The following is a 25,899-nucleotide window of genomic DNA, read 5'->3' on the forward strand; positions in this document are numbered from 1 at the left end:
AGTTGCTGTGCTTGAGTATTTATATCTGTTCTGAGTGGGCTGTCACTTTTCTACACTTGTTTTGAGCTCTCCTCTGAATATGAGGCTACAGCTATAAATTGATTTTGGTTTTACAGTATCCATTATTATTTCTGAGCTCTGAAGTTGATTGACTTGCTCGTTTTTGTGTGCTTGCCACTTTTCCAAACAACAAAAAGCCAGCTGTGACCAGCTGTGTGGTAACTAGGGCTTGTAGTAATTTAAACCAAATGGGAAAGGTCTATGGTTTTGGTAAAATAAGCACTATTTGTTAGACTTTTAAGCTAGTTTGTGTCCTTGTATTTTACATTGTACGAGCAGTCAGTTATTGTTTTGGCTTGTTAGTAGCTGAAAAGCTCTCTGCAAGCTAATACCAAACATAGCAGCTTGACTACATTTTGCTTGCAGGGAAGTGCATTTAAGCTGCTGCGCTTAAATCAGTTTTGTTTCTCTAAGGCGCTAGAGCTGCATGCTGTACTGTACTTCTGCCCTTCGAAGCTCCTCCCAGTTTTGTCTCCTCTGCTTATCTTACTGGGCACTGACATCGGGAAGGTCCTCCCCTTAGGCTGGTAGGTTGATTTCAAAAGCACACTTGTTTGCCTTTGAATTTGCCTTGTAATTATTAGTAGCTATCTTTTTTTCTGGTACTATTTCACATTTGGTCAAGTAAAGTGTGACTGAGACCTGAAATTCTAGTGGCAGTAGAAAGGTATCCTGGTTTGCCCGAGTTGGGGAAGCGTATCATGTATGACATAGGCCGTGTAACATTTATATAAATAAAAATAAACCATAGTGAGACAATCTCAGTTGCAAATATTATACATTCCAAACCGTGCCAACACATCTGTAGCTGCAAACCTACATCACTTAACATATCAAGTCATTGTCGGTGAACCATTACATAGCTCATTCAAATCCTTCCTTCCTTTTAAACCTCATTCCTCCTCCTCTGCATGTATTGATCCCACATTTCCCGTTCCTAATGTAATTTGCTCCTGCCATCTTCTAAAGATTCCCTTTAATCTCTGTAGCTATCTTCGCTACTTCTAGTGAAGTTGGTCTAGACTTTGATTTCCATTTTCTAGTAATTCCTTTTTTGGCAGCCATCATAATTGGACTCAGCAGGGCCATATGTCTAGGCAGTTCTGATTCTGTATCCTAGCTCAATAAATCCATTCCCTAGTTACTCCAATTTGCTCACCCAGCATCTCTGACAGAACAGTCTGCAGGGAATCTTTAAAGTCTGTCAAAGCATTACAGTCCCAGAAAATATGTTCATAGTTACTACTTCCAATCATACCTCCAGAGATTTCCTCTGGTAGACGTCGGATGTTGAAGTCTGTTTTGGGTATGTAAACACTTTCAGGCAAAGATCCTAAATCCTTCTAGATTTTGTTGCATATTTGGGATATGTGTATCCCACCATTGTTTGTTTGTGAATCGCTTATCTCTTCCCAATCCTTTCTATCCTCCTCTGATTCTTATAGTGGTCATGCAAATGTTGTACTAATTTCTTTCATTATGGCGACTTCTGTTCCAGATTTTATTAAAAACTCTACCAGTGTTGGTCTTTACTTTAGGACACCCCTAGTTCTTTCTCTCTGCCTTCTATATCAAGGATAGTTAGTAGAGTATAGGCAATCTTTAGCCTGCAGTCCAAAAATGTTCTTGGTGTCTTCCCATTCTTTTACCTTTCCCCCTCTAGTTATTTGCTCCCAGCACCTTTGTTCCTTTGCCAGTTTTCTCCAGTATGTCCTCGCCCTCTTGCCTTTTGTTTGTATCCCTAATTGCAGTCATATTATCTGTCTAATCTCCTTTCTCCATTCTCGTGTTGGCTTAGTTCTTGGAAGACCTTCTGCTACTTTTAAGGAGAATAATCGTACTGAATATTATATTCTTAAAGGTCTGCATCCAGAATCCCAGTCTTTCTTTCTTGACCCCCACACCCGTTTTATCATCTCATTCCACCCCCCATTTGTGTTTGTGTATAGGAGCCTTAATGGTGTTGCTCAGTAATACCCCTTCAACTTTGGTAATCCCAATCTGCCTTGCTCTATTGGAAGAGTAAGTTTATCCCACTTGACTTGCTGTCTTCCCCTCCCAGATAAAATCCTTCAGCTTAAAGAAGCAGAATCTCCTTCTGTTGCACAGAACTTTTGGCTGGACAGACTTTTGTATTTCTTCCTTGGCTTGGCTTGTACTTCATCAGAAAAGTTTTTGTTCCTCCAGGGAACATATTTTGAAGATGGCAAAGTACAATGCATAGTAATTCTCCACAAACACTCTGCTGTTCCAACTTTTAGTACTTTGTCTTTCTGATCAACTCCTGCTAGTAAGATTGCATTTTTACTGCTAAAGGTTTAGGTTTTTTTCTTGTAGCTAGGTTTGGAGTGTACATGTGCCCTTTCAGTTAACTATTGTGGAATACCGGTCTAGTTGCTTATTTGTGCATTCATTTATTTTAGTCAGGTCTGTATGCAGTTGCTTCATATGTTCCTCAAGGTTACTAGAAGTCCTGTCTGGAGCTTGCACGTTTTGTTGAAGAGTTACAGTACTTATTCCCAGTCAGTGTTTTTTCATCACCTTTTGTAGCCAATTTTCCTTCAGGTCCTCTCTTACTGTCATCCAAGCAGTCCACTTACTAGTTAGTGAAATTTACTCCGAAATACAGGTCCTCTGGCTTTCTCTGCTAAGTTTGTTTTTACACTGGGAGAGTCGGAATTGAGCTGTTAGTCAATGTGCAGCCATCTTGGAAGTCAGCTATACATTTAGCACATTTGCACTGCTCTTGGCTCAGTTCCACAGAGGTCTGAAATGTTTGGTGTCCTTGCCTATGCTCTTGTGATGCTATCCTGGTTAAGATTAACATTCGTGCAAGTTAAGTGCTTTAAGTTGAGCTATTACCCTTAAGCTATTTCTGAAGAATGCTGCTGTATTTTTAAGTTATTGCATTTGTCTGCACTTCATCACTGTAAAGTACATTTGCTTTTCCTTGTTCTAGCTGCTGATAGTATGCATTGAAATAGCCTTAGTGTGTGTTCCTCATCGCTGGATTGTTTGCCTTAGTCACCATGTAATTACTTGTAGCTGGTTTGATTGTCTCTGGCATCTTTTCACTTTTGGCTAAAGAACGTCTTTACATTAAGAACACTGAGAATAATTCTACTTTATTTAGAAAGGTAGTCTGGTCTGTATGCATTAGGGATAGGGAGGCTCAAAGATCGTTTTCAATGGTCAAGGGACATTAGTCATTTCTTTGAATCTGTAAATTCTGCTGCTCAACACACAGCATTTAACAGTGGCTTGTACAGACTGTCATGTAGAAACAGTTTTCTCTAAAACATCCCCTGTAACTTTACCCAGTACTCTTTCCTGTTGAACAGCTTGTTTGCATGCTGAGGAACAGTAGCGCACAAATTGTCATACATGGCCTAGCTGTAGTTTTTTACTCTCCCAGCACAAAAGTTAGCCTGCTGTAAACCTCTGCTGTTCCATCCCTTGTAGTTCACCTAAAAAGATTAACATCTTAGATGGGTACTTTTCCCAGTTTCTCTGCCACCAGCTTGGTAGATAAGGTATCCTGAGTCAATAACCAACTAATACTTAGAAATGAGTACAGTATGTGAGAGCTATAATTTACAGAGTTACTTGAGGCAAGACACTTGCGCACAGTCGGAATAACTGTCAGGTTATCAGTAATATAAGCATTAGTCAGCACAACACAGTACTGACATGACACAGAACAGCATATGTTGAGGCACTTAAGAGCAACCTTCCCAAACCCTAAAAACAACTTAAACAGAGTCTCTCCCCCCCCCCCCCTTTTTTTTTTTTTTTTGTAAAAGCACTAAACCAAAAAATACAAGCACCCTTTGGAGACTGGACAACAAAACTCATGTGGCAAACCACACTACCCAATTTTTTTGGTCATAGTACACTACATCATGGGATAAAAGATGCCCCTCTCAACAGGCTGAATATGGAAAAAAAATGGCCATCAGTTGTCTTTTGAGACCAGGATCCACCAAATCATCCACTCATTTAAGTCATTCGGCCACAAGTACCACCGGAATGATTCAGTCCTAGTCCATGTGGGTGTAAATGACATGACTGATGCCTCCCTGGACTATATGAAGAGAGACTTTGCTCTTGGACTTTGTCCCAGGCAGGTGTGGGCCAAGCATTCAGCAGCAATTCTACCTTCAGTAAGGATGATGCCACATTAAGAACAAAAATTGATTTAACTTCAGTAATTGACTTGGTTTATGGTGTCATTCTAAAGGGGTACAGTATTCCTCAAGGAAGGATGTGGCTAATGGACAACATGGCTTTGCCAAGGGTGGTCTGCACCTGTTCCTGTAGGCTTTTGAATATTGGAAAAAAATACTGCCCCCCCCCCCCCCCCCAACCCATATTGCCTTTTTTAGTCTAGAACAAACTGTCAAACCTAAAACTGTTGCTGCTCAATGGCAGGAGCATAAACTCCATTCCCTCCAGGCTGTCCTCACCCTGGAGAGTGTGGGCATATGTTCAGTTACAGAGGCAGTGACCAAAGGTGGATGTGTCTCAAGCTGCATCAACAACAAATTGCACTCTAGACTAATCAAACAGAGCAACTCGCTTGAGCTTGTGTCCAGAGTTCATAAACAAAGTCTCGTTTCATATCCTTGCAAAATGTAGGTCACCCTCTGAGCCAATATACCCATAACTTGGACTTATTGGAGGCTCTCACCATTCAACCTAATACCATATTTGTGGCTGACTTTGATTTCAGCTACCCCACTATAAACAAGTTTACTTAAATGACACCATGTTTACAGGCCCTGAGATTCCTGGACTTTGTAAAACCTGCACCTTGGATAGATACCCCATACTCCTACTAGGGATGCAGACATACTCTACCTGGTGCTGATAATCGGGGAGAACACTACCTCCCCCCACCAAGTATAGTGTACCCTTTCATAAAGTCAGAATGGAAAGCTGTCCCCTCTGTATTAGGACGTTTGTCTTGAGAACAGTTTGTAAATGCTACTGGGTTAACCAGGGTCACAGGAGTGATTTTTGTTAGTGATAACCTTTTAAATTTTCAAGCCTCCCAAAACCTGAGAATACAGATGGCTATGTGGAATTGTTCAGAAACCCTGTACAGGTATGTCAGTAAATGCATAGAGACAGCTGTTCATACCAGTAATAAGCCCAGAACTAACTTAGAAACGCACACCTCTGCAAACACACAGGTTGTACAACAAAAGGAAAAAAGTCATAGCCAATGTTTGGAAATGCTACATCCATCACAATAAAAATGCACTCCTCAATCTAAAACCACTCTGAGGGCAAATTGTCTGCTTAAGTGAAATTTGAGGTAGAGAGCCTCCCAGGCAAAGGACAACCACAGACGGTGCTTTCTTTAGCTATGTACAAAACCTCAAGGGCAGCACACAGCGGTGTCAGAACTGATTGTAAATTGGACTACCTGAATGTAGCCGGAAGATGTAGCAAGTCTGTTGGTTAAGTTCAGGTTCTTTTGGACATTGTCCTGTATTGGTCCCCCATTTTGGGAAAAGTAATCACTGAAGTTTGGTGCTGCAGCTGCACTCTATTACCAAAGTTGCTTATGCAGGAAGTGTCTGACACATGGAAATTGCCCTAAAAAGCTATGGAAGCAGGCCAATGGGGGGTGATCCTTGGCAGGAGGATGTTGTGTACAGATTAGGCTTCTCAGCAGTGACCTACTTTAACATCTACTGTTGTGGTAAGACTACTTGGCCCAAGTCCACAGCTGTCTCAGCTGTGCAGGATCAGAGCTACCATGCTAAGTATTTCTTTAAAAGCTGAAGTTTTAAAGTTTGGCTTGGGTAAGCAACCATTGGCTTAGTTTGGTGGTACAGTACTTTCCACACCTCTTGCATTGCATTGAAGAGATGCATAATACATGCTGCTCTGTCCAGTCCCTCAACATAGCCTTCAGGGTCTGCTCTACTCTTGTTCCCCTTAAACCACTACAGATGGGGCTCGTAGCATCTAGTTCATGGACTTTAGTTGAAGTAATAGACTCCAAACAGTCGGATATTGGGTACTGCCTCCTGACAAGATCATATCCCTGAGTTTCGTATTGGTAGAAACTCATTTTTATAACTTGGAAGACCTTGGCAAAATCCCACCTGAGCTTGTGATGCAGTAAATGCTTCACAGAAAAGAGGATTTCCACTAATTTCTCTGCTTTTTCCAAAGTTTACCTATGCTTGGGTTTTTAGTCTTAATAGCTCCAAGCTCTACAGCCATTTTAGTCAGCTAGTACCTCTCAGCTGAAAAGGGCCTCCAGTAACTCTGCTCAGGATGTAATCACTTTCAACTTGATAGCACCAAATCAGACTGTCTTCTTTATACACTGATTCCATTCTGTCAGTACAGTTGCTAGAACGGAGTACTTCATTTCATATGGGGTATTACCAGCATATTTTATAAATATATGGTTATATGCATATGTTTGTGGAGTTTGTCTGCATCAAAGCATTTTGGCACATTTTCTTAACACCAGCTTATCTTGTGCTGTTAGTGAGCAGGCAGATCTTGCTTTCCTGCCCAGTGTGGTAATTGGTACAAATGGGCTTAACATCCAACCATGACACAATCTTGCAGTATGTTGGCAGCTGAACAAGATACAAGTAATCAACATGTTCAGTCTGGTCAGCCGTAGCAGTGGAATAAAGGCAAGAGTGTAATTGAACTGGAACATAACCAGTTGTGGTGATTTTATTTCCCTCCTGTTGACATTATTGGTGCTATGAGTTCTCTCCTGAATTTCATTAGCTTGCACATATCCTACATCATGTGACCGTTTTTAGTAGACTGTCTCAGATGTTCTTCGTGTTTCACTGTTGCAGCCATTACATTTGGGTAATCTGTTGGCAAGTTTTCCTCAGTCGGCCTGAATTCCAAAGTCTTGGGTCCTGCGTCTGTTGCTGTGTCCTCTTCCATGATGTCAGGGGTATAAAACATGCAACCATTTTCTTTGGTCTTTCTTGCCGTGCGGTGCCCGAAGCAGAAGCATTTTGCAAATGCCGGTCGGCCGACTACTGAAATATTCGAGTTTGTGTTTCAGAACCGAAGTCTTCACTAAAGTTAAGTACCCAATTGGGGAAACTTTTTTTTTTTTTTTTTTTTTTTTTTTTTTTTTTAACCGATGTCCGAAAAAAGTTAATTGTATTACTTGTGGGAAGCAAATGCCTCAAGGATTTCCATTTATACTGTATTCCTTGCCTAGGCCCTGATCACAACGTGCCTGGCTGTCGGTTTTGTGCTAGATTTAACCAACGCACTATTAAGCGTCTGTATATTTTTGCATCAAAGTATTTTGGAAACAGATTTAACTACCCAGAAATGTCATCTGATAGCAATCAGACTACCGGAGTACATAAACGCAAAGAAAAGGACCGAGAAAGGCAGTAGAGATCCAAAATGGATGACTAAGCTTCTAAGCCAGTCGCCGGTACTCGGTGAGGCGCTTTCGCAGCCCCTGATGCCCACTACCATTGAGTTGCAGGCCTCTACCGACACCCATGTGGAGTCCAGCATGCCACACGATGCTCTGGTATTGGACCGACGGATGTATCTCCCTCTGATGGGTCCGGAGCCGCTGAGCAGGCACCGGCTTCTGAGGGTGTATTCAGACCTCAACATTTTTATATATCAAACGGACGACGGCTGCAAAACCAAATACAAAGGAAACTTCTAAAACTAAACAGACGCATGAGCCACGTGCGTAGGCCTCTATGCCTAAAAACAGATGCTAAAGACCTTATTACCTTGATCAGGGGTACCCATCCCCCTCCAGATAAGAGGCCTGGATAAGACCCTGATTATGAATCTTCAGATCGGGTTTCTATTTCTTCTGATTCCTCCTCTGATCAGGAATTATCTATACCTCCCTATGAGGATTGCGATGCTGAGGAGTCAATTCCATCTGCATCTCCTCCAGAGGATTATTCATTTGGAGAAACCTTGCATACTTTGAGGGAGCATTTTCAGTGGGAGAGTAGAGACTTCTCAATCAAAAGAGGCTCGGAGATTTCCTTTTTCTCCCTCAGCACAATCTTTTAGCCATTCCCCCTGTTTTAGACATTGTGGATGATGCGTTTTCGGAGTAGAGCTTGACTCTTACATTCGGCTCCCAGTAAGCTTGACATATTACAGGGTCCCTGACTCACATAAATGTTTATTTAGAAACCCTGCTGCTGATCCTGAAACTATATTTCACAGGAGTTAAGGCCTCAACAGCAAAAAATTCTACATCCTCTGACAGATTCAAGGGCACTAGACAGATGGGGAAAAAAGGTTTATACATCTGCAACCTTGGCAGTCAGGGCCGTAAACTGTCAATTTCATATGCTGAAGTATCAACAACATGTTATGGGATTGCTGAAACAGAAAATGTTTGTTTCAGATTGTGCAGAAAATATAGAATTGCGGGATTTGTTGCATGCAGTTGAACACGTTGGAAAGCATACTTTGCAATGTGGTTTTGATTCCTTAGAGCCCTCCTGCAGGGCCGCAGTTACTGGATCTGTGATTAGGAGGCATGCCTGGTTTAAAGGAACAAAATTTGCCTGATCATGTTAAAGCTAAATTGCTAGATGCACCTTTTTAAAGCATGATTCTCAGTTTGTTTGGTATTAAGGCAGAAGAGGTTTTAAAGAAAATGGAAGACCAAGTGAAGTCTATGCAAACGGATAGAGACTTACAAGTGCAGCCACCAAGATTCAGTAGACACCGACCTACAAAAAATTGGTCTTTCCCATGTCGGAGCTCAAAGGGGCAAATCCAGATGCCCAAAGGGTTCCAGATACCAGGCGCAAGATTCATACAGGTCAAAGCAATGGGGCACATCTACCTCCAAATCGGGAGGAAATAAAGCGAAAACCTACAGAAAAAAGTCCCAATGACTTCCCTCTGCCTACACCAAGTTTGACAGCACCCTTGGGGGGAAAATTAGCACTTTTTCCTCAAAATTCGTAGTTAATAACACAGGACACGTGGGTACTAAACATAGTATCACAGGGATACAGATTCCATTTCCACACACTGCCAATGGCAAACTGTTGGCCAGATCTGCACAAAAATCAATGTGCAGAGGCACAGAAACAGGTTACGTCCCTCAGGGATATGGGGGCTATTCATCCAGTACCAGAACAGGAAAAAGGACACAGTTTTTCTCAAGACTGTTCTTGGTACCCAGAAAGGACAAGGCCTGGCAGCCAATACTGGATTTATCAATTTTGAACACACATCTGGACATTCCAAAATTCAAAATGCTGACTTTGCAGCAGCTTCTGCCCATGCTGGGCAAGAATGCTTGGCTGGTGACATTAGACCTAAGAGGCATACCTGCATGTCCCAATAAGACAATCGTGCAGAAGATGCCTCAGATTCAAGGCTGGCTTAATGCATTATCAATTCACTGCACTGCAATTTTGGCTTATCTACTGCTCCCAGGGTCTTTACTTTGTTTGCAAAATGCAATTACTGGTGCCAGGCACTTTGTAGTTTACAAATATATCCTTCCTTGGACGACTGTCTCATTCAAGCAGAGAACAAGGACACTCTCAGACACCTGGCGTTTGTGAAAAGGCTTCTGACATGCCTAGGGTACACAATAAACAAAAATAAATCACAACTGGTACCCTCTCAAAAGATAACATTCCTGGGTGCAAGCTTGAATAAAACTGCCCAGATGGCTTACCTTACCCCAGACAAAGGCAACTGACTACTTACTTCAAACTGATGGCAACAAAACCCAGTCTTCTGCAAGACAAATTCTGCAGGCTCTGGGCTTAATGGCATCCTGCATACTACTAATTCCATATGCAAGACTGCATATGAGGAAACTTCATTGGTACCTAAAAAGTTTAGGGAGTCAACATTCACAGTCTGGAAACGATGATTCCTCTCATTCCCTGCATGCAACAAGAGTTTTTATGGTGGGCAAAGGCCTGTCACCAAAACATGGGATGGCCCTTCACTGTATCCCCTGCCAGCCAGACCTTAACAGACTCATCAGATTATGCCTGGGGGGCCCACATGGCAGGAAGATGCATTCAGGGCATATGGGCACCAAAACAAATGCATCTGCATATCAACCAGAAAGAGATGCTAGCTGTTCAAAATGCCCTAACAGCTTTCAAGGACTTACTTCATCCAGGACAACTACTGATAGACTGACACTACCACAGTCATGTGGTATATAAACAAGCAAGGGGGCACACTCGTACCCCCTTTGCAGATTAGCCATGGCAATGTGGGACACGCTTTGACTTGCCAAATACGTTTTCAAGCTCAATTCCTGCCAGGAAAACAAAACTCTGGCAGACAATTTAAGCAGAAACCTTATGGATGCTCATGAGTGGAAACTAAATCAACAAGTCTTCAGCATGATAACAGAGAAAGGGGGGAGCCCAGACATCTATTTGCCTCTCCTCAAAATTATCAATTGAAAAGATTCTGCACAAGGACTTATCACAGACCAGCATAGAAAGTGGACACCCTATCCTTCAGTTGGAAAAAACGGTCAGTTTATGCCTTTCCTCCTCTTCTACCCAAGGTCCTCCTAAAGGTCAGACGAGAAGCTAAAGATGATATTAATTGCCCCGGACTGGCCCTGACAATACTGGTACCCAGTCCTAAGGAACTTGTCTCAATACCCAGCTTGGACCTTGCCTCCAAGACCACAACTACTGTCCCAGTAAAACAATCAGATCGCAGCATGGCTAATCCATGTAATCATACAAACACCTCTCAGTAAAGCTGTGATGGATGTCATTTTGGAAACCAGAAGGCTTAGTACTAGAAGGCTTAGTACTAGAAAATCTTATGCTAACAAGTGGAAGAGACTCTGTGCTTGGAATTGAGCACAAGGAAAGGATACAGCAGAACCAAATATTCCTCCGATATTACAATACTTAACTGAGATGCTTGACAAAAAGGCCTATCTTTCTCATCAATCAAAATCCATGCCTCTGCCATATCGGCTCATTACAACAGAGCCACCAATCTTTTCTCATCCTTTTACTAAAGCAGTATCTTAGGAGCCAAAAATTTAAGGCCCCCTAGAAGATCACAATTACCTGCATGGGACCTCAATTATGTGTTGGAAAAGCTCACCCTGCCTCCATTTGAACAAACTGCTACCACTGATGTAAAGTTCTTACCATGGAAGACAGCTCTGCTACTAGCAATTACTTCAGCAAGAAGAGTTTCAGAGCTACAGGCCCTCATGGTTGTAGATCCTTTTTATCATATTTTACCCGGACAGAGTGTCTCTGAGGACAAATCTTACTTTTATGCCTAAGGTGGTTTCCAGTGTGGCTCTTAACCAATTTATCTGCCAACTTTTTATCCAAATTCGCAGAGTAAAGGGGAGAGATTTCTGCATTCCTTGGACGTACACAGACCGCTAAGATTCTACTTTAACAGGACTAAAGCTCTAAGAAAAACTGAGCAATTACTAGTGTCGTATGCTGCAGGATCAGAAGGAAAGGCTATTTCAAAACATCCAGTTTCAAAGTGGATAAGCCACTGCCTCCGTTTCTCCTACTTGCACCATGATAAACCTGTGCTCAAGGGCATTAGGTCTCACTCCACCAGAGCTGCAGCTACTTTAGTAGCCTTTCCCAGAGGAGTACCAACCAAAGACATTCTAGAGGCTGCTACTTGGAGTTCTGTTAACACCTTAAAGCGTTACCATTTGCCTCTCTACTCTAAGTCCAGGGCAGGCTTTGCCACTGCAGTGATGCAGGGCCTTATAGCCGCACCTAATGCTGTTTAGCTCCAGCCCCCCCAGCCATAGCTTTGGAATTCTACCCAAATGTAATGACTGCAGCAGTGAAACACGTAGTACAGTTGTGTACACTTTGTAAATGTAGATGTTAGTGTATTCACTGTTGTAGTCCAGGTTACCCTCCCACCATCCCCCTGTCATTCTGAAGTTTTTCCTTCGCTATCTTCTGCAACCTATGTGGTGTATTTGCTTGTAGATGAAGGTAAAGTTTATATTGATGCATGTATTTGTATATTTATAGAATATAGCTACTTTTTTAGGGGCAAGAAAAACTAAAGAAAATGGTGTTTGCTGCATGTTTTTATACCCCTGACGTCATGGAAGAGAAGACTGCAACCTAAAGCAGGACCCAAGACTTTGGAATTCAGGCCGACTGAGGGCAACCTGCCAGCAGATTACCCAAATGTAATGACTGCAACAGGGAATACACTCTCTTAACATCTACATTTATGGTAAGAGTACACAACTGTACTTTTATATATCCATTTTCCATGCTGCTTCAGTAGATTGTGCTCCACATCAATAGGCATAAATACTTTCAGTATGTATATTTTCCTCTAGGTTTTTTCAAGTCTCTTTTCTGATGTTTATACCCAGTTAAGCACATCCTTTTAAATTTCTTGTGCTGGAGTTAAGTTTATGGGTTGGCTTAGGCACACTAAAATTTGTTTCCTTTTTGTTCTACATTTAATTAGGTATGTTCTTTCATTTGCTTCCTTGCTTTTCACACCCTTAACTGTGTTGTTCAAAAATGTGTTTAGTTGTGAAATTAAATGCACCTAATGAGGAAATCTGTTTTACATTTATGTAATTGTCTGTATTTTTTTGCTTGCATTTGTTGAGTGATGTGATAGAATTTTTGGCTAAAAGTTATTGCCTCACAGTTTTACTTTTATATATTCTGTGACTCTGCGTGTTTTTATCCCCTCATTTATATTTCTTGATAAGTGCTTTGTTTTCCTGTCTCATCCCAAAGATGGGTTATTTAAGAGTTTGTAGTCCTCCAGATTGCTTGTTGTGTTCATAGTGTGTTCTATAGCGAATCTTGTTTCCTCTGCTTTGCAACCACTGAATGAGCAAAGATAGGTTACCATTCTCTCTGAAATCTGAAAGTGGGTATCTGGAATGAATGAAGTGAGCTTGCAAACTACTGTTTTGTCTATTTGATGATGCTTTTAGTACTTGGTGGCAAGTAAATTGGGATTCCTAGATTAAAAAAAATTCTATGGTTCAGCTGCTGGAACTAGTATACCCTTTTTAACCATTTAACAGAGGTTTGTGCATGAGGTGCTAAGCCATCTAGTTTTGCATATCTTTGTTATGTATGACTTTGCAGGTGCCACCTGTTTTATTTTGGATTGTAGATCCTTCTGTGCTTTTAGATTTTCATTTGTGTCCCATTATTGCTTTTCATTGTTTTCTTTTTTTCCATCTGTGTTTGTGTAAGGAGTGTTGTGGACATTATTGTGGCTACAAGTTTGCAGGATTATTGGTTGCACTTGATCAAAGGGGAAAGAATTAGTAAATTTTTGTGTGCCAGGAGCTGCAGTGACTGCTTCATCGTGTTTTAATGACGCTGCTGTTTCCACTCCTTTTTTTTTTTCATATTTTTAGTACTATCTGTAATATTGGTGTGAGTGAGGTGCAAAAGATACACATAGCTATAATGGAATTTACTTCCTATTAATGACTCGTCTTTCTTTTTATTTCAGTGCATGGTGCGGGGAGAAAATCCACCAAATCCTGTTCTTCAAGTTATTGTAAGTATGATTTAACTTTTTGTGTGCACGCCTTTGTTTATGCATATGTTAATTTTTATTTGTATTAACTGGGTAGGTGGATAGTCTTGACTGTCTTCAACCATAGTCTGATCCGCTAGGCAAGCACAATGTAGTAACAAGTAGATAAAACAGTTGCGCGCACACAGAACACACTATCTAAAGGCAGTACATTTTTTTTTCTCCACAACAAATGTTAGGTCATATGGTGCTATTAACAGTTCTCCTAAACTCCAAAATTAAGGCGGAAAGTGGGAGATGTTCCCTAAGTTGATCGCTTCACAAATAAAATTGTGATGCTAGCAGATTGTGCTACAACTAATTGTTTGCTACTGTTACTACCACACACTGAGCACATCAGCCATGTCTGATAATGCACTATTGATTTATGAAGCAGCAATATTTTTGCGGCCTCATAAATCAATGCTGATAACTACATTTGCTTCCTTTGACTTGTGTGCCAGTCATACTCCTTAAACAGTTTGTGCCCATAGAAGCTGCCCCAGTTGCATATCCGTTTAAATGTAATGCCTATGTTTTTTAAGTAAAATGATGCTGTGAATTTAAATGTATGCAATGGCCTACTAAGGTCAATACAGATTCTGACTGAAGTGATGTAGCCAATAATGAGCTTACCAGTGGTAGTATACTAGCCAGTGCTTCTAATGCAAGTACATTTTAAATTCATTAATACAGTGTAGTTTTAACAGTTAGTCTGATTGGCTCTGATTGCTGAATATAGTAGGCATGGACCACTTGCTTCCTGAGATTTTTCACACTACCACAAAAACGTTGACTTCTTTAGGTAAAAGACTTCATTGTTTCCAAGTGATTTAGAAGTTTTGCAAATCCTGAGAATGCTTTTCAGTGGAGTAGTAGTTTTCATTTAGAAATTTTGAGTGTTTAGTATTTTTGGTTCTGGGTGTCGCTAGCATGTTTAGTAGTGTGATTCTGGGGTGCAGCTATCCACTTGATTTTATTACAGTGAAAGAGATGTTTCTTTAGGCTGGTTGAATAAATTTGAGTGTTTATTTTTGGTAGTTTGGTTGATGTGATACTGGCTTAAGGGTAGTAATATGTAGGGCATACTAGAGTCTCTTGAGAGTAGCCTATTAAGGAAATAGCCCATCTGGGGTCTATTAGTAAGTGAAATTTTGCATGCACCTCTTGTGGCTTAAAATGTGCTTAGATAACTGTTTTGTATGCAAGTGAAAATAGTATTTGTGTATTAAATACTGTTAAATTTGGGTTATTTTACATGATGATGCACACCTTTCTATTTAGATTTTTGTATGTATTTTTCCATGCTGATGACAGTCTAATACCAGGCATCCTTGAATACGTAACTGAATGTCTTGTACAAGAACAGTTTCTTCTGATATTCCAAGGGTTGTTTCTGGTAACTTGCTGGGTGCCCTGTGTGAAACCCGTGACCTGGCCCTGCAATCAAGGAGCCTCAATCCTCACCACTAAGAGGAAATAACAAATACACACAGTAAAGTGCAGTTTCCCTTAAGAGCACACAGATCAGTCAGTCCGGGGCTGGTCGCTGCCATGCTCCCCAGGTCCCCAACAAGACTCCCCACTGGCACTGCTATAGGTTCCAGATCTTAGCCTAGCTGGGCAAGCTAATATCTCCAGCACCATCTCTGTCCAACCAGTGCTTAGTGTCCCTGCCCAAGTAGCTGACGCATGCACTTTTGATACAAGTTTATACAACCACACACACTCCTGGGGAAGGCTGGCACAGGTTCTCCAGCTGTGCCCCTTTTACCAAGACAGTAAGGTAGTACCCTGCCACCACCCAGCTAATTATCAGCTACTCAAAGTCCCTTAAAAGGGTGTCCAATTTATTACTGTGCTATATTATTATCCAATTGGTAGATGTGACTAAACAGTCTCCAGGCTTATTAGTGACTTGGTACAGGATCCTTGTATACATGCATTGTACTCTTAGAGCTTAACTCGTCTCTACACAAATCAGCCACAGTTAAAGGTTTTAAAATATTTAATAATAAATAAATAAATAAAGCCACAAGACAGTACTTTATACTACACAGTTAGTCAAGCGTTCAGAGATCACACAGTAATACTTAAAATAAATCGGTAGTACAGTTCTGACACCACAAACACTTAGTCTAATCTTTATAGTTCCTAGCTAATCTAGCTAATCTAAAAGAAAACATAAGTCTAATAACTTACATAAGACAACAGGCAGAGTGTTGTGAGTTAGATGGTGTAGACAAAAATGCTTAATGCCTTCTGGTTCTCAGTTTAAATTGAAACTGCAGTTCTGATAAAACATTACATCATTTCACACTTTCCTGGTGTTCCCAGGCTACACTAACTGTATTTACACTCTAACATCTCTCTTGTTATCTTGCAGCTGGTCAGGAACAGAGAAATAAAAATACATTTGCATGTTTAAATCTAGCAATTTAACTCTTGGTTAAAACAATAGAATTTCTTCAAGACTTTTTGGCCTCACTGTCTACTTAAAGGGTCACGACATGCTTTACTTTGGTCAGTAGAGTGCACTGTTGTCACATTTATTTCCAGTTCCACCTGTAACAGTGTTTCTTTACATTTTAAGACAACAAGCCTGTAGTTTACATTCATATTTACAAATGACAGAATTATCTATAAAATTTTATCTGGCTAGGCTGGTAGCCTTCACCCATCTCTACCAACCTTCACATTTCTCCCTCCCGGAGAACTCAAGCTAGTTTTTCAGGTGACCCTTGGGGAAACTCCGCTTGAGAAGGGTCAGGTCTATCTGAGTATACCTATCTACCTCCCTGTTTGCAGAGTCCATCTGCATTGTCATTGCTACTCCCACTTCGGTGCTGCACTGACGTATCCTATGCTTGCAACCCCAGGCTCTATCTTAGCAACTTGGCATTTTGCTGGCTGGTTCTGTTCAACCATGTTAGGGGGTTGTGATCGGTCATAAGTGAATTTCCTTCCATACAGATAAGGCTGGAGTTTCTGCAGTGCCCACATTATGGCTAGACATTCCTTTTCTACAGCTGCATAGCATTCCTCCCTGGGTTGAAGCCTACGACTGAGATAAACCACTGGGTGCTCTTCCCCCTCTGAAGAAATCTGGCTAAATACAGCCCCCCACCCCATGGTTTGAAGCATCCACCTGCACAACAAATTCTGTGCTGTAATCTGGACTGGCTAATGCAAGGGTCCTCCCAAAGCTTCTTTAAGCTTCTGGAATACCTGCTTACATGCTGGGGTCCACACTATCTTATCTGGCCTATTCTTCCTTGTCAGGTCTGTGAGGGGAGCAGCTATGGTACTATAACTGGCGACAAACTTTCCATAGTACTCTGCTGTCCCTAAAAGTGCCCTCATCTGCTTTTTAGTAACAGGTGCAGGCTATGCCTGAATGGCTTCCACTTTGGCAGGTTCTGGCCTTATCTTACCACTCCCCACTCTGTCCTAGGTAGGAGACCTCTGCCATACCCACCTGACATCTGCTCTGCTTAATGGCCAACCCTTCCCTCTGTAGTCTGCCCAGCACCTCCCTGACGTACTGAAGGTGCTCTGGCCAGGAATGGCTGTAGATGCCAAATAATCATCTAGGTAAGAAAGGGCAAACCCTCCTGCTAGGATATGATCCACCAGCCTCTGGAAAGTTACTGGGGCATCTTTGTGAACTCATACAAGTCAAAAGGAGTCACAAAGGCTGACATCTCTCTAGCACTGGGAGTCGAGGGCACCAGCCAGTAGCCCTTCGTAAGATCAGTGGTTGTAAGATAATTAGCCCCACCCAGCTGCTCTAGGGCCTTGTCTGTCCTAGGCATAGGGTACGCATCCGACACTGTATGACTATTTTAATTTCCTGTAGTCCACACACAACCTGGTGCTGCCGTCCTTCTTTGGCACCAGCACCACTGGGGAGGCCCAGGGACTGTTGGACTCTTGAATCGCCCCTAGTTCCAACATCTCCTCCGTCTGGGTCTGTCTGACTCTTTCAGGCACTCTATAAGGGGCCTGCCTAATAGGCCTTTGGGGTCCTGTATCCACCTGGTGCTGCACTAGGTGGGTGCACCCTGGTTTCCCAGTGAAAATGTCCCCAAATTCCTGCAACACTGCTCGGATTTCTCGAGCCTGGGTAGGAGGTAGCTGCTGCGACATTGCTACTCCTACTGAGGGGTGGCCCGAACCACACTGAGATCAGTCCCCAGATCTCCCTCAGACTCCTGCAATCCACTGCAAATGTTCAGCACAGGGGCCTCCCTATCATGGTAAGGTTTCATCATGTTAACATGGTACAGTTTGTGCCCCTCCCTTCTGCCTAGCAGTTCCATGTAATTAACATCACTTACCTTTCTTACCACCTTGTAGCGGCCCTCCCAAGCTGCCTGTTGTGTACCTGGACTAGTGGCTTCCCCTGCTACTGGCAGATTCTGTTGGGGCAGTCTGTGCTGCCCACCATGGGTTCCTTTAGACCCATGAGCAGTACTGGGGGGTCCCCTTCCTGTGCAAGGCTGCCCTGCTTACTAGGTATAGGTCTCCCTCCCCTAACTCATCTGAAGTAGCACATTGTCAATCAGCTAACCAGATCCTCATGTCCTCGAGCAAAGTGCCAAGGGCTTGTTCTCTCACCAAAAGGTCTGATGGCCCTTCAGAAGTGGTGACCTGACATCCACTCACCCAGCTAGGGAAATAAGTGCTCAGTTCAGCAACATATATTCACACACACTTTCATCTGTCTTGCATCTATGCTCACAACTTTTTCCTATAGGTTTCAGATGTTAGCTTAAACAGTTCTAAAAGACTGTTTTACAGCAGTATAATCAAAACCTGTAACGTCAGATATTTTGAACAGAACAGTTGCAGCTTTACCATGGAGTAAGAGGGTCAGGAACCGTAGCCAGAGCCCTTGGTCAACTTCATACCATTTACATACCCTCTCAAACATGTGAAACTATCAAAATTATCCCCCTCTTTAAACTGCACAAGACATTTACTGATCTTTGTGCTTCTGGTGTCCAGTTACTCCCTTCCCCATTACCTCTACGACTCTGAAGAGTCAGCATCTCCTTCTCATGCTGCCTCTGCCTCTCTTGTGCCTCACCTTGCAGACGTAAGGGTTTCTCATTCTCCTCAGCCTGCAAATGTCTGTGTCTCATTTGCTTCTAATTCCACACGCCTGGCCTCCAACTAGAGTCTCTTTTGCTCCAGATGGATTTTTAAGTCCACTGTAGAAATGTTGAGCTGTCCATTCTCTGAGGGAATTGTATCTCCACTGCCAGTCTGATTGTCCTCCTGGTTGCTGTTTTCTGATGCAGCTGTAACCAAGGCTGCAGTCAGGTCTGCCTTAGTCAGGTTTCCATGCACCAATCCCCTAGCCTGACACATCCCCGCCAGCTGGCTCCTGGTCAGCTTTCCATACTCCTCTACTGGCTGACCAAGCTAATAAAAGAAATAAAACAATTGTGAATTCTGAACTGTGTGACTGTTTCGGAGTACAAAACGCCTTCAAAGCTCACTGTACGCAAGCAACATGATTCACTTTATCCACACCAGTACCAGCCAATTAGTATTTGCCAACTAATTTTAATATGTGATGTGGATATCCCACTGCTGCCAAACAAATGTGATGCCCGTGCCCTGGCCCAGCAATCAAGGAGTCTCTATCCTCACCACTAACACCAGAGAGGGCATCCTCCTATATGAGGAAAGGATAACCTATGCACACAGTAAAGTGCAATTTCCTTTAAGAGCACACGGAGATCACAGGCAGTTTGAGGCTCATGGCTCATTTGCTCCCCAGGTCCCCAATAAGACTCCCCACTGGCACAGCTATAGGGTCCAGATCTCAGCCTAGCTGGGCAAGCTAAAATCTTCAGCACCCTCTTTGTCCAACCAGTGCTCAGTGTCCCTGCCCAAGTAGCTGACACACTTTAAGAAGTTTGTACAACCACACCTACTTCTGGGGGTAGGCTGGCACAGGTTCTCCAGCTGTGCCCCTTTTACCCAGACTATACATTGGTACCCTGCCATCACCCAGCTAATAATTCTCAGCTACTCAAAGGCTTTTAAAAGGGTGTCCGATTTTATTACTGTGCAATATTATCCAATTGGCTTAGTGACTTGGTACAGGATCCTTGTATGCATGCAGTGTACTCTCTTAGAGCTCAGCTTATCTCTACACAAGCCACAGTTAAAAGGTTTCAAAGTATTTAATAATAAATAAAACCACAAGACAATGTTTTCTACTACACAGCGCTAGTCAAGAGTTCAGCGATCTCGCAGAAATACTTAAATAAATCAGTAGTACAGTTCTGGCATCACAGAAAAACACTTAGTCTAATCTTTATAGTTCCTAGCTGCTAATCTAAAAGAAAACACAAACCAAAGAACTTGCATAAGACAACAGGCAGAGTGCTGCGAGTTAGATGGTCCAGACAAAAATGCTTAATGCCTTCTGGTTCTCTCTGTTTAGTGAAACTGCAGTTCTGATAAAACATTACATCATTTCACACTTTCCTGGTGTTCCCAGGCTACACATTAACTGCATTTATATTCTTAACCTCTCATCTTGCAGCTGGTCAGGATCAGAGCAATAAAATACATTTGCATGTTTAAATCTAGCAATTTAACTCTTGGTTAAAACAGAATTTCTTCATCTAGACGTTTTAGCACCACTGCCTACTTCAAAGGGTCACCACATGCTTTACTTAGTGCACTGCTGTCACATTTATTTCCAGTTCCACATGTAGCAGTATTTCTACATTTGAGACAACAAGCCTGTAGTTTACATTTTATATTTACAAATGACAGAATTTCTATCAGGCTAGGCTGACGGCCTTCACCCGTCTCTACCAGTCTTCACACCCTGTACAAGAAATTTTATCTAGACACAAGGCAAGAGAAAGATCAAAACTGATGAAACTGGGCAATTCCATCCTCCTGGAAACCAGTGGTTTACGACGAGGATGTTTTGGGCACTGCTTTATGGAAAGGAACCAAAACGTCTTTATTTGTTATAGATGCTTAGCTTGGTCATAAGCAAGCTGTCCTTGCAGCTTGTAACACTATATCTGAAGTAGGAGATTCATTTGTCTGCAACCTGTGGGTTATGGATCCAATATCGGATCCGAACCGGCATGGTTTACCAGCTATGGATCCGAGCTCTCAGCTCCTCCCCTCACCCATAATGCCCTGCTCTCCCTACATGACCCCAGATCTAGTTTGCCGCGCTGGTGACCACAGATTAGTGTTCTTGAGCTCTTCAGCTAAGTGAAGTTTTCAAGTTTTGTACTAGTAAAATTTAAAGTTTTTTTTGTGAAAGTTGAGTGAAAGTTTAGGTTTCCCTTTTACATAGTTATACTTGTTTAGTGTTTAATATTATTTTTACTTAGTTTCCCTCCCCTCCCCTCGCTGGTAGCATAGTGTGTGTTTGGGCCTGTTGTGTGTGTTTAGTTACTTTTACTTTTCTACCTTTAGTTTAAGTAACTTTTTAGTTTTTGGGGATGTCAGAACAACCCAAAGCTGTTTTCTCCAAGTGCTCCGAGTGTGGCCATAAGCTTTCCCCTGCTGATGGCCACACTTTCGATATCGATCCTTGGGGTTGAACACCTCACTTCTGGATGTTCCATTTGTGCAGGGTTCAACCCCAGGGCATTGAAGGAGCGGAGGTCCAAGCTTGTCCTGGTGGGACTTTTGCCCCCGGATTCGGCTCCGGCCTCCACTCCTTCGGGGGGAGCCGTTCGACTGTTACCTCCTCTCCGGCTCCCCTCCTCCTGGGACTCAACCTCCCTGTAGTGGTTGGAGGAGAGGAAGCTAGAAGGAAGGACGGAGGAGAAGCACCATAAGCGGCGGGCGAGACCTCTGTTTCAGCCCGCCTGCCAAGCGGCTTCTCCTCCGGCCTCCTTGTCTGCTGGTTCTCCCTCCTCTGCTCCGGTCACCCGTGTGCTTTTCACCGGGACCTGAGGAGGAGGAGACCCGATCTCCGTCGAGGCTATCCAGGAGGCACTCAAGGCCTACCTCGGTAGCCTCGTCGAGATCGACCTATAGCTTGTCAGACGCTGATCTGGACCGGATGATGAGAAGGTTCATCCAGGCCCAGATACAGATGGGAGTGCTCTTGCCTCCCGGGGAGCTCTACCCCTTTTAAACCAATTGCTCCTTCTCCGACCCGCTACCCGGGTTCGGTGCAGTTGGAGCCGAGCAGCTTCGGAGCTGGGGGTGGGTCGGCGCCGATAGTACTTGGTACTTCGGATCCGATCCGACCTCTCGGAGCCTGGATCCGAGCTTCGGATCCGGGGGGATCAGTGCTCCTTCGGCGCCGTCTGTGTCGGAGCGCACTGTCCCTTCGGATCTGAGTGCTTCGGCGCCGGCTCCGATCCACTCCTCAGATCCGAGGGGGAGCCGATTGTCGGATCCTTTGGTCGAGGTCGGCTTCCCTTCGGCGTTTGATGTAGTGGAGAGGGCCCTGTTGAGGGTCTCCGGACCCCCGGCACTTGCTTCGGCTCCGTCCCGCGCTCCATCTGTGCTGGGTCAGGCTTCCACCATCCGGCCCTTGGGACAGCCCGCTCCTTTGCCCCAAGCTGTTCCCTTGGAACAGGTCACTGTTTGCGAGGAGTCCTCTGAGCCCCCTGGAGGATGTTCCCCGCAAACATACGTGGAAAAGGAGGCACATTGACTCCCGAGTCTCTCACAGAAGACACGGACTTGGAGGAAGGGGAAGGCTCCCCAAGATCACCCCCTGAGGATGTCTCATTTGGAGACATCATGGAAATGCTCCGCATAAGGGGGGGGGTGGTCTGCCCCCAAGTCTTCCTCGGACAAGTCCGTGTTCTTGGCATTTGAAGCGGGCCCGTCTACCTCTTGGGTGTCCCCTCCTGCCGACCCCCTGGTGGACCTCATTACCACCAGGGCATGGAAGGAACCGGACACAGTGGAGCCAATCCCAAAAAGGCCCGACCGTATTCAGTCCCCCGGCTGACCGTGCCCATTGGAGTAAGGGGCCTCCGGTAGATGCCATGTTGATGGCGGCTGCCACCAAGAGGGAACTTGCTCAGGAGAGTCCCTCAGTCCATCCCCCGAGCAAGGAGTCTCGGATGATGGACAGCTTGGGGAAGCGGATGTTTAGTTCTGCGACCTTCTCAGTGAGGGCGCTGAACTACCTGGCACATGTGATTAGGATGCAGCGCGATCTTATACAAGAATACGCTGCATCCCCCCCAGAGTCCATGTCTGAGGAGGACAAAGTGCTGCACTCCACCCGTATGGCCACTCTCAGGTCCGTCACTAATACCTCTATGCGGCTACTGTCCCATGCTACGGAAGGTGCCGCTAGAGCCGCAGGGGCAGGCCTAGTTACCAGACGTTAGGCCTGGCTCCGTCATTGCAATTTCACGGAGCCCTTCAAGGCGTCATTTGCGAACGCCCCCTTCGATGGTTCTGCCCTCTTTGGCAAAACTGTTCGTGACACTTTGACCCAGAGCGAGAAGGACGGGAAGACGCTGTCTGCCGTCGGAATCCGCTTCTCTGTACCCCAGAGTCCCTATTCTAGGAACCAAAAGGGTCAGAAGAAGATGTGGTTCCGGAAGTCGCAGCAATCCCAGCCTGCTCGGACAACCAGTCCTTCCGTGGCAGAGGAGGACAGGGAGGGCCGCCCTAGGGGCAGAGGGGCTCCCAGGAACTTCGGGTCCAGAGAACCTTCTCTGAGCGGCCAGCAGCAGCCCTGAAGGGTTGCCCGGCTGCTCCACTCTGGCGGCAGTCGGGAGACGTTTTTCGGAGCACCTAGCGGCATGGGAGTCCATAACATCAGACCGCTGAGTCCTCCAGATCATATCCAGAGGATACCGTATCCCTTTTCGTCACATGCCAAAATTGAAGTCCCTCCCCGACGTTCCACCCGGTCAGTGGGAGGCCGCTTTGGCAGAAATTGGCCATCTGCTAAAGAAAAGAGCCATCCAGCCTGTCCCCCCAGACCAGATCGGATCAGGGTTCTACTCCAGGTTCTTTTTAGTGCCAAAAAAGACTGGGGATCCAAGACCAATTTTAGACCTTTCACTCTTGAACCTGGCAGTTCCCAAGGAGAAATTCCGAATGGTTACATTGCAGTCTATTCTCCCCCTTCTGGGAGAAAACCACTGGATGTGCTCCATAGACCTCAAGGATGCGTACTACCATATACTAATGGACAGGCGCTCCAGGAGGTTTCTCCGCTTCCGGCTGGGAGCCAGTCGCTACCAATTCCGGGTCCTTCCCTTTGGTCTCACCACAGCCCCAGGGTGTTCACCAAAGTATTAGCAGTGGTAGCGGCCCACCTGAGGCTTCAGGGGGTGCAGGTCTTTCCCTACCTGGACGACTGGCTTCTCACCGCCCCAACAAGGCATCTACTTCTCTTGGCGCGAGACTCCTTTCTCCATCTTGCTCCTCGTCTGGGCATCACGATAAACACAAAAAAACACAAAAAAATCCAACCTACCACCCACACAGTTCATAGATTTTATAGGTGCCAGGTTAGACACGAGGAGATTGAGAGCCTTCCTCACTGCGGACAGAATTCAAAACCTACAGCTCCAGGTGCGGGCCATTCTCCACTCAAGCTCAGTTCCGGCGGAGTTGGTCCTGAGGGCCCTAGGGTCCATGGCGGCAGCGATATCGCTTCTTCCTCTCGCCAGGTTCAATATGCGCATCCTTCAATGGACACTCCTAGTTCAGTGGTCGTATCTTGCTCTTCCTATGCATCATCCCATTGCAATCAGCAAGGCTTGCAAGCGGTCCCTCCTGTGGTGGCTACACTCTCCAGATCTCCACGGAGGCCGCCCCTTTGTGCCTCTCCCCTCTCGCCATGGTGACCACGGACGCCTCCGCCTCGGGTGGGGGCATTTTGCAGGCGGACAGTCCAAGGCACGTGGAACGATTCAGAGACCTCACTGCATATCAATGTTCTAGAGATGAGAGCAGTGCTCTTAGCGTTGCTAGCACTTCAGGCCTTTCTTCCCTTGGGAACAATTGCGATTCAATCGGACAGCATGTCTGTTGTCTGGTATATCAACAAACAAGGAGGAACCAGGTCTTACCCCCTTTGTCGAGAAGCCATGAGAGTGTGGGAATGGGCAATCTCCACCAACCGCTTTCTCATAGCAACGCATATTCTGGGTCGGTCCAACATCCTGGCGGACAAACTCAGTTGCACCATTCTCACCCCTTACGAGTGGTCTCAATACTCAGGTAGCGGAACGCATCTTCGCACAGTGGGGAACTCCTTGTTGCGATCTTTTTGCGTCTCCCTCAAACACCAAGTGTGACAGTTTTTTCGCTCTAATACCTCCTCCCGGAGGTGCCCCAAGAGACGCTCTGGTGCATGCTTGGCCACCCGGTCTTTTTTATGCTTATCCCCCCCCTTGCCTCTGATGCTCCAAGTTCTTCAGAAAGCCTCTCTGTTGGGGTGCAGAATGATTCTCATTGCTCCATTTTGGCCTAGACAGATCTGGTTCCCTTTCCTAAGGTCTCACTCAGTGAATCCTCCTTGGATTCTAGATCTCATTCCGGATCTGATATCTCATCCATTCCGCTTATCTCCACCGAACCTGGACAACCTGAAGCTGACCGCTTGGCTGCTCCAGTTCCACTCCTGATCAGGACTCCCGGTATTTCGTCCCCTGTTAAGGCCATCCTGGTGGCAGCTCATAAGCCATCCACTAGGAAAGTCTACCGTAGTTAGTGGAAACTGTTCTCCTTGTGGGCGGAGCGGCAAGGCCTAAACCCCTTCACAGTTCCTCTCCCTTTGGTGCTTGACTTCTTAACCACTCTCTTTAATGATGGGGCCAGCAGTTCCATGGTCAAAGTACAACTTGCGGCAATTTCTCATTATCATATTGGTCTTGACTCCAGTCCCCTGATGTCTGCCAAATTGTGTAAGAGTTTCCTAAAAGGTACTTTCCTTCTCAGGCCCCCTGTAAAGCAAGCAGTTCCTCCTTGGGACCTTTCCTTAGTCCTCCAGGCCTTGACCACCCCCCCCCCCTTTCGAACCGGCGGCTACGGTAGATCTGATTCTTCTCTTTCAAGACCGCCTTTTTAGTAGCCATTACCTCTGCCAAGAGAGTCTCAGAGCTTCAAGCATTATCAGCTAAACCTCCTTACTTGGTCTTTCATCCGGACCAACCCGTCCTTTCTTCCTAAGGTAGCTTCTGAAACTAACATTAATCAATCCATTAACCTCCCTGTTTTCTTTCCTAAATATCAAAACAAGGGTGAATATAAGCTTCATTCCTTAGATGTTCACAGGCAACT

At 44.6% G+C, this 25,899-nt stretch overlaps 1 protein-coding gene across 1 annotated transcript in view; it reads left to right on the plus strand.

The window, feature by feature from the left end:
• RPA1 (replication protein A1) overlaps positions 1 to 25,899 on the plus strand; it is a 1,048,235-nt gene that overhangs the window by 52,381 nt on the left and 969,955 nt on the right. Inside the window, exon 2 of the mRNA XM_044054876.1 lies at positions 13,564 to 13,611. Coding sequence (XP_043910811.1) covers positions 13,564 to 13,611 — 48 coding nt within the window. The remainder of the gene's footprint in view (positions 1 to 13,563; positions 13,612 to 25,899) is intronic.

The sequence above is a fragment of the Protopterus annectens genome, chromosome 13.part0 (genome assembly GCF_019279795.1).
Source record: "Protopterus annectens isolate FY-2018-M chromosome 13.part0, PAN1.0, whole genome shotgun sequence".
Classification (NCBI taxonomy): Eukaryota; Metazoa; Chordata; order Ceratodontiformes; family Protopteridae; genus Protopterus; species Protopterus annectens.